This window comes from Limulus polyphemus, unplaced genomic scaffold (genome assembly GCF_000517525.1).
Source record: "Limulus polyphemus unplaced genomic scaffold, Limulus_polyphemus-2.1.2 Scaffold1758, whole genome shotgun sequence".
In the NCBI taxonomy this organism is placed as follows: Eukaryota; Metazoa; Arthropoda; class Merostomata; order Xiphosura; family Limulidae; genus Limulus; species Limulus polyphemus.
Window position 1 is genome coordinate 68,276 of NW_013667368.1, and position 10,002 is coordinate 78,277.

General features: G+C 36.1%; 1 protein-coding gene across 1 annotated transcript in view; it reads right to left on the reverse strand.

Annotated features, from left to right (window-relative positions):
* LOC106464844 (puratrophin-1-like) overlaps positions 1-10,002 on the reverse strand; it is a gene marked incomplete at its 3' end in the record, with an annotated part of 83,881 nt that overhangs the window by 68,058 nt on the left and 5,821 nt on the right. The window contains exon 2 of the mRNA XM_013924999.2: positions 8,780-9,470. Within this exon, the coding sequence (XP_013780453.2) occupies positions 8,780-9,221 (442 nt within the window). The remainder of the gene's footprint in view (positions 1-8,779; positions 9,471-10,002) is intronic.

A 10,002-nucleotide genomic window follows, 5' to 3' on the forward strand; every position in this document is an offset into this window, starting at 1 on the left:
ATAACAAAATATATGATTTGGCAATTGTAAAATTGGACTTAGGAATGGCCTCGATTATCTTACAAATTAAATACAAATCGGCAAAACCTTACAGCTATTTGTTTTTCCGTGTCGTAGTAGACATAATGATCGTCTACACTCAAGTCGAACTAACACTGTATCAAAAGACTATCTTTAGCCAGTGAGTGAGGGAACCTGTAATATTCCACTATTGCATTAGTGTTACAGGAAAATCTTGCTCCCAGCAAGTCCCTTGCTACTTTTCTGATCAATTAAAAGGTTTACATACAATAATTTTGACTAGACTACTGCTCGTCTTCCTCCATTCACTATCACTTACCAGTGGCGAATCCAGGGTTACCCCAGTGGGAAGTCTTCCAACCCAGATGTTCAAATATGTCCGGCTTCTGGGTAGAGTTGGGCAAGACTATAATTTTGTACCTGCGATTATTGCCAGAAATCTACCATGTGATAATCGCAATTATTGCAGTAAAGTGTTAAATAACATTTAATAATGAATCAACCTGTGTCAAGTGTACAGAGCGTATTACAATGCACGCATGGCAAAGTGAGCATCGTACAACTATAACAAGATATAAACGTACAAATAAATCAACAGCTGATTTACACATGCAGTGTACATACACTAGCACACATATGTACATACAACTATACCATACAATGATACAAAACTTGAAATGTGTGTTTGTTAGCATAAATGCAAATAAAATCAATGTTTTGAGTGTTACTACATGTTTCTTTTTATAAAAAATACTAACTTATTGTAGTTATCAGCAGGTATACGAGCCCGAAATTTATTAGAGATTTGTCTAGTTTTGCCAAATAGGCGTTCTGGTGCAACGCTTATGGCATATGTAGATAAATATTTGCGAGCAAGAGAGGCAAGTATAGGTAAGTGTTTTGATTTAAACTTCCACCACTTCAAAGGATCTTCATCAGGATCTAATTCCTTTCCTCTTGGAGCTATGGCGGTCACACACAGACACACCCTTTTAATATTATAGGTGGAATAATCTTCTGCATCAACAACTAGAAAATCTTCCAAAATATGTTTGAATAAAGGATGCACAGCTGACATTGTGATTTTCGCCAAAGAGTGCATCAGCAAATATTGACAACGAACGTAACATAGAAGCTACTCTAGTCAAGGTTGAAATTTTACGATCTGTCAGCATATAGTGCCAATTTTTTAGATCTTCAGCAGTACAACGCAAATAGCTTTATGTTGTCCTACGATTCAGTTAATCATTTTGTAAGTGGATCATCATCTTGTGACAACGTCTTAGATTAGTCTATGCTGCTTGAAACCTATTTTTTGAGACGTAGATCTCTGTTGTTTTTTCCAGCTCCTATGAAAAATTGCAACTAAAGAATGACATCTGGTGATAGCATGTTGAACTCTATCTATTTGAAGTGCTTTGTTAACACAGAGATCTAGATTATGGCCAAAACAACTAATCCTAGTCCACTCAATAATTTTAAATGCTGATACAAAATATGATCCATTAACATCAAAAATCCCAATTGGCTAATACTTCTTGCATCGCATCAGCTGTGTTTTGGCTTGTGTGGTATTGAAGAATAGGTATTGTATCCAGACAAAAACACTTCGGTTACCTTTTTGGATCAATAAAATGTATGGTAATACTCATGTATGGATGACGTGCGCAAGTTGTCCACAGATCTGTGGTAGATACATAAAAAGTGGCACGGTGAACAGCTGGTTTTACAACATTCTCTTTTTTTTTATTATATAACTTAGAAACCTGTTTTTCAGAAAAATAATTTATTGATGGCAATGAATATTTTGAATCAAAAACGCTCACCAGTCTAGTTCTTTGGCTAGTTTGAAATCAGAACCATACTCCTTTCATTTTTCCATAACTTGCAACAGTATATGTTGGCTGATTCTTCGTACCCTCTGAACAGATTTCCGGATGGTTGTCTTCTAGGTGAGAGTCGGCTGTGTTACAGTGACGACAGAATGGCTTCTCTATCTCTTCTGGAATTGGATCTCTTTTTATCATCTCCACCGAAAGATAATTTGTGATTTATCGACTTATAAAAACTATTCAACAAACCTACTAACGGAGAAGTTACCAACTGACTAACTCTGGCACAATTCTAATTTAATAACTGTTGAGTGTAATGTTGCAATCAAAAGTAAAACAATTTAAACTATATACGAACGCCCGAAATTCGGTAGCGCTAATTTACCAGATATATTAAATTAACGCAAATTATTTGTTTCAGTGTATACTGTGAAATATTAGTTATTAAACGTTAAACATAAGATGAATAAAAAATACACACAGTGTTATCCAATCAGAGGAAAAGATACATCATAATGAGCATGCAGTGAATCTTCAGTTCGGTATCCTCACTCTCATTGGTATTTTGAGACTTAACAAGGAGAAACGTCTGGAGATTCGCACAAAAGTATATGTGTTAGTCGTTTCTCATTATAAACTGATAGAATAGAGAGAAGGGGGCTAGTCAACAGCACCCACCACCAACTATTGAGTTAATCTATTAGATTAGTAGACTTTCATAGTCGCTGTTGTAACGCACCCACGGCCTCAAATTGCTGAGCGAATTGTTGTAGCAACGAGAAGCGAACAATAAACCCTTGGATTCACCGTTGAGCACAATGACCATTAGGCCACGTTCAGCCAACTAAAATACGTGAACTATCATTCTTATGAAACCCAAAAGGGGCAATAGAATATGAATGTGGAATTAATTTACAAATAGAGAATTTATCATTAATAGCTATGATTATCTTCCTGAATCTTTTCACATTATCACAACACTGTAGCATTACATGTGTAAGGAATAAGTCTACAGGAAAGAATTGGTTTAAAAACAATTTTTTAACTGAACTGACATCCATATAGTGTGCATGTTAATAACAATGAATGCAATATGCCAGTCATATCCTAGTTCCTTTCAAAGAGAAAGAGTGTCATTTCTTTTTTGGGGTGAGTTTCTGGAAGTTTTCCTACAATATTTCATGTCATCACTTTTAGCAACCGATTTATTATTCTGTTATTATTATGTCACTCTGCTACTAGTGATTGGAACTCTCCTGTTAGATGTGCACAAGGCTTCTGCAATGTCAAGTATTCAGTAGTTAAGCCTTGTGATTTACTGAAAGACAAAGAGCATCTGGTCACAATTCAAAGCCATAATGAATACTGACCAGGTACTTATATGTTTATAGGGTTGATTATGTTATATTAAATCAATTTTAAATATACAAATCAGCAAGTCACGTAACAACCACAGCCAATCTAAAGTCACAATGGTACGGTATGTATTAGAAGTACATTTTGGCATTGCTTGGCGGTGCGTAGGTAGTGTGATGTCAATAAAAATTAATCACTTTTGGGAAGGATATGTAACATCTCTTTCCGACTCGAAATATTCACACTCTCAAGTAGTGAAAGTATCTTTAAATCGGAGATTTAGAATTTCCAAGACGAGGATAACACTTGTATGTTATGGTATTAAAAAACAAGTGAATATGGATTGACTTGGGGCACCAGGGCCGCTCAGGAAGAGACCCGAAACAAACTGTAACTCAGCCGTAGTAAGCAAAAAGCGGTGTCTTGTAACAGGTAAGAATCCACGAACATAAAGGTCAGAGGGAAAAGCCATCCATGTGCCCCTGGCAATAGTGCGCAAAATAATCAAAAAGATCCTCCATCTAGGAACAAGGCCCACAAGATATGGACTCACCAAGACAAGGTTTACAGTCATATCTTCTACTTAACCCTTGCATACATCGAGCAGATATAGAATGAGAATGCTTCCATGCTATTTCCTTCGAAGACATACCACTCAAGTATTCGAAAGCAGACTTTGGATTCCTGTGTGATCAAATTGCCTAGCATGGCCTTGTGGATAAGGTGTTCGGTTCGAAATCTGCAGATCACGGGTTCAAATCCCATCATCAAATATGTTCGTTCTTTCAGTCAAAGGGGTTTATAATGTGACGGTCAATACAACTATTCGATTACAATAGCCTAAGAGCTTGTGGTGGGTGGTGTTGACTGGCTGCATTTCCTCTAGTTTATTGCTTCTAAATTACGGACGGCTAGCACAGATAGACTTTTAGCAGTTTGGCGCGAAATTCAACAAACAATCAAATAAAACAAACGATTGGACTGTTTTTATGGACAATGGGAAACCGTCGTTCTCGTCCATTAAATAGAGTATTGAAAGATGGAAGGAGGAGCAGTATACTTTTAATGTGGTAACCTTATGCGATACAAATTTTTGCAATGGAAACTATGCTGCAGGGCTATTGTCAATATGCATGGTCATCATATAGAACACGACCGAACGTGGCTCCAAAATTATCTATTTTAATAAAAACTTCAACATTATGTATAATATACATGACAAATCTTTATTAACAAATGCTCTTTTTGACTTGAAATCCCTAATGTTTAGATATTACCACAAAAAAGATGGAATACCTGTCCCAGTTTGAAGTTTCAATACATAGTTCGGTTACTGTAACCTTCGCCGCGGATATCTTAAGACCCCTTCTGTCCTAATTAACTTAAGGTTAACTTACTGAAATTGAAGTCCGATTCAAGCAAATAAAAGGCAGTTAGATGTAATGTGAACCTGTGTATCTGTGTATGTGTGTGTTTTCTTATAGCAAAGCCACATCGGGCTATCTGTTGTGTTCACCGAGAGGAATCAAGCCCCTGATCTTAGCTTTCTAAATCCGTAGACTTACCGCTGCCCCAGCGGGGGATGATGGGAACCTAATGCAGAAGTAGGTGAGAGCTGATCTCAGATGTGGATGACATTTTAATGACAGTCTATGTACACTAAGCAGGTTTTCAAACAATACAGAATACAAAGTGTTCCGGATTGATAGGTGCGGTCTACTTACTGATGATATGCACCAGTACAAATCCTGTCTCTTCAAGGTCAACCTGCGAGCACCTGAAATCCATTCGTTACAATACAAAAAATTTCTACAGTGTATGTAATTTACCATTCATGCTGGCTATGTTCTGGATAACCCGTTATTCGTGTTCATTACTTTGGATTTGTTACCATCGTGTCTGCTTAATACTGTTTGCAATATAAATATTCAAAGAAATAACTCTAAAACATTAGCTAGTACAAGTATTGTTTTGTTTTTTTTAAATTAACAAGGATGTTTGTTTATTCATCCGTATATGAACGCACTTCAAACATAAAGGTCCAGAGATACAGCTTTTTTATTTTTTGTTTAACTGTATTTATTTCCTCTGCTCACTACACTTCAAATATATATATGATAATAGTACATTCTTTCATAGCAATTTAAAGTATTTGTTACAAACTATAGTGTTTCTTTAATAATAGTAATCCGTTCTTCCACGACAGTTTAGAATATTTGTCACACACTTCCGTGTTGCTTTTATATTAGTAATTCATGTTTTCTTAACAGTTTAGAATATTCGTTACAAAGTACAGTATTGCTTTAATAATAGTAATTCATGTTTTCTTAGTAGTTTAGAATATTTGTTACAAACTACATGTTAGCTTTGATAATAGTAATGTATTCTTCCAGAACCTTTCGAAGTCCCCCGCTATGTCAGCGGTAAGTTCACTGACTTACAACGTTAAAATCTGAGATTCGATTTCCCACGATGGTCAGAGCACGAATAGCCAATTGTGTAGGTTTGCGCTTAAATAACAATAACACAACTTATGATATTTGTCACAAACTACAACTTAGATTTAATATTGATAACAATGTATTCTTCCACAGCATTTTGGGATGTTTGTTACAAAATGCATTGTTGTTTTAATAGTAATAATGCATTCTCACACAGTATTTTAGAATATTTGTTTAAAAGTAGTAGATTTGTTTTAATCATAATAATAATGCACTCTCACACAGTATTCTAGAATAGTGGTTCTCAACGTGGGCCACGCCATGTTTCTAAGGGGCCACACGTGAATGACGGAAAATTAGGGGGCCACAGTAAATTCTGAGTGGGCCACCAAAACTTCACTGCTCGAATAAAATATTTAAAATTTAACATTGAATCAAAGGTTTCCTTCTCCCCGTATCCCCCACAGCCCAGAAGTCAAGTCACCAGACGCGATTAGTACTCGAGTAACAATCAAAATGTTTGTCTGGTATCTGTGAATATTTTCAACTGATTCTCAAGAGCAGCAGAGTGATATAACAGCCCAAGCTAGATTCAAACGTGACAAGCATTATTTCTGGATAAGTAGTGTAATAGCTAATAAGTTTCCACAGCCCTGGGAGAAGGCAAAGTTGTATTTTATCGCTTTTCTCACATCTTATCTGGTTGAATTTGGTTTTAGTCGGGTGACTTATTTGCTATCAAAAATACGTAACCGCCTTGATGTTGTAAAAACTTTTAAGTGTTCATCAGGCCCAAAGATCACACTGAATAAAATGTCAATCATTAACAGAATATTCTTGTTTGTTATGAATTTGCGCAAAGCTACACGAGGGCTACCTGCGCTAGCCGTCCCTAATTCAGCAGTGTAAGACTAGAGGGAAGGCAGATAGTCATTACCACCCACCGCCAACTCTTGGGCTACTCTTTTACCAACGAATAGTGGGATTGACCATAACATTATAACGCCCCTACGGCTGACAGGGCGAGCATGTTTGGTGGGACTGGGATTCGAACCCGCGACCCGCAGATTGCAAGTCGAGCGCCTTAACCACCTGGTCATGCCGGGCCGTCAATTATAACAGAATATTTTTTACTTCTGTAAGTAAACAGTAATATTATAAACAAAATATTTAAAAACAACATAAATGAACAGTGTGAAAATAAATCAATTATTTTCCTAAGTAACAGTGTCTAAGAAAGGGTGGGGCCACAGAAATAAATCAAACTCAAAAGGGAGCCACGAGCAAAAAATGGTTGAGAAACACTGTTCTAGAATAATTGTTTAAAACTAGAGTTGTTTTAATAATAATAATGCACTCTCACACAGTATTCTATAATACTTGTTTAAAACTAGAGTTGTTTTAATAATAATAATGCACTCTCACACAGTATTTTAGAATACTTATTTAAAACTAGAGTTGTTTTAATAATAATAATGCACTCTCACACAGTATTTTAGAATACTTGTTTAAAGCTAGAGTTGTTTTAATAATAATAATGCACTCTCACACAGTATTTTAGAATACTTGTTTAAAGCTAGAGTTGTTTTAATAACAATAATGCACTCTCACACAGTATTTTAGAATACTTGTTTAAAGCTAAAGTCGTTTTAATAACAATAATGCACTCTCGCACAGTATTCTATAATACTTGTTTAAAACTAGAGTTGTTATATCAATAATAATAACACATTTTTCCATGGCAGCTCAGAATATTTGTTACAAACTACAGAATTGGTTTTAACGGCCTAATTCTAGTGTTTTAGTTAGTTAATTATTTATTCTAACATTAATATTACAGAAACGGACAGTGGAAGAGTAGCAGCAATAAAACACATCTTATGATAGCGTTATCCAAATCAGTGATCATTTGGAACCTTTAATAAGAACAAATGTAAAATAGAAGTACAAAGAGTTTTGCGAATTTTTCCTTCACGTGCCTGTGTAACATACATTGATCTTTCTATCAATAGAATTGTTTCGTAAATTTATTATTTGTAGTTAAGCATAAAGGGCTATCTGTGCTCTGGCCACCACGGGTATCGAAACCCGGTTTCTAGCGTTGTAAGTCCGCAGACATACCGCTGTGCTAAGGAGGGGCAAGTAATAGTGCCATCATCACCTGGTATTCCCAGATGGTCACCCTTCCAAGTACTAACCAGGCCCGACATTGGGTGTCTACGGGAATCAGATGAGACACGGATTTCTTCAATGTGATATGAACGATGGCTATGTGTCGTAAAGCCAAACTATATGGGAAATTATTTCATCTGAATCGTTAAGCAAAAACTAGTTTGGGGTCGGTCGGTAAATTCGCAAGCCAAGAATTTGTTTTATTTAATACGCAGGTGGATGGCCCCGTCGACAACCATATAGGACGACCATGTTCGGCGACGGAGATTCGAACTTACGACTCGAGTGCCTTAACCACCAGGCCATACCAGACTCAAGAAAAAATATACTAAGTTTAAAGAACAATTTCTCGTTATTCACAAGCGGCCTGAATATTGAAGCGCACTTTGTGAAAACTCACGACACACAAAAGATACATTTGCAAATTTTCATCTAGTAGACCACGATAAAAAAAAACTTTCGATCTTGCTACCTATTTGAGATATCTAAGTAATCCAGCATATTAAAGTGGGTTTTAATATTTAATCTTGAAAGTTAACTGTCGTTTAGTCCAATCACCAATCTTATTAATAAAGAGTGCAAACTACAGATGTACTTAGAAGAGACAATTTTCTTTTTTCCCGTCTGATTTTCTAGAATTTTTTTTCTTCTTCAATAATTATCATCTCTTGTGACATATCTGAATTCACAAGTCAACTTTAGCTTGAAATTACTCACTTCAAACTTGCAGACTACAAAAAAAGAAGGCCCAAAAAACGATTGCACACACCAAAGCAGAGTTAGAAAGGCTAGATACTTCACAAGATTTCACTTCAGGACATATGCCAAGCTTAAGAAAACTAGAAATTCACTAGAAGTAGTGATTGAAGGTCAACGATCCTGCAAAGAGATAACATTGTTTTGTATGACAACAGTTAACTACCGAGGAATTAAATAAAAAATAGTCGCTGATCCTACCTGTTGTCACTCTTGTCATCTGGTCTTGGGAGCTCATTTGGAGTCTAGAAATGTCACTTTGGTTATAGTATTTTCCCAACTCAACGTGATTATCATCAGTTTTCGTGACAACATGGTCGCAAGCAACGGCCACTTGACTTCTACAATCTGTATCGTGGCTTTCTTTGTCCAGTTCATGTTCTGGACTAGTCTGTACAAACCTGTCTTTTGTGCTTACCGCCTGGTTTTCGTGGTAAAAAGAGTCAGTGGAATTGAGAAGCTGCGATGGGAAAACGTGACTACATGACCAAGGCTTTGTTACGCTTTGCCATTCAATTCTCTCGATGCCTTTTTCAACAGTCACCAGGAGACTTTGTAACAGGTGTGGCAAATCCTCATCAGAATCTTGGGTTGACAGCGCAGACGAAGAATTTTGTATTAATGAATTATGGATCCAGTCCATGGTGAAAAGTTTGTGAAATTCACTCTCATGTGTTACACGTTCTTTCACGCCGTTATAGGTTCTATAAACACACACGACTTCCAAACCACTGGGCGATGTCCCATATGGGGATGGCCAGGATTGTCGAAGGCAGAAATAGAAGTCACCAGCTTTCAGAAAAGATCTGTCTAATTCTCCCAACTGAACTAACGCTTTCTGCTGGACACAAAGTGGCCAACTTTTCCACCTCGGCCCACAACAATATTGACCCTAGGAGAGAAAAAACACACCAAAATTAAGAAAATATTACCACAGTTAGAAAAAAAAAGAGAACATTTTATCATTCACCTAAACGAAAAACTAATCATGTCCTGGGCATATATATTTGTTCGTTTTACAACTGTGTATTTTTTTTTCTGTTGGAAAGGATCAATTATAATAAAACCTCATCCAATACGATGGAGAGAAATTAGATTTTATTTCAAATCGCCAGCCAACTTTACTTGCTGTAGGGGGAAACTCATGCCTTGTATGGAAAGGATTTCAATTCCAATCACATCTCACCCAGTGAATTTTGTTTGCTAGAAGCTGATAGGAATAACAAGATTGTAAGCAGTCAAGAAGTCACAAGGAGAACAAGGCTGCAAACAAAACTATCTCATTCCAGTGACCTTCCTGCATGTAAACAAAATTATCTGTATAAGTTACTATATATATATATATATATATATAAATATATATATAAATATATAATATAGTATAGTTAAGTAGTTAATTATTAATATAAATAATATAAAAAAAA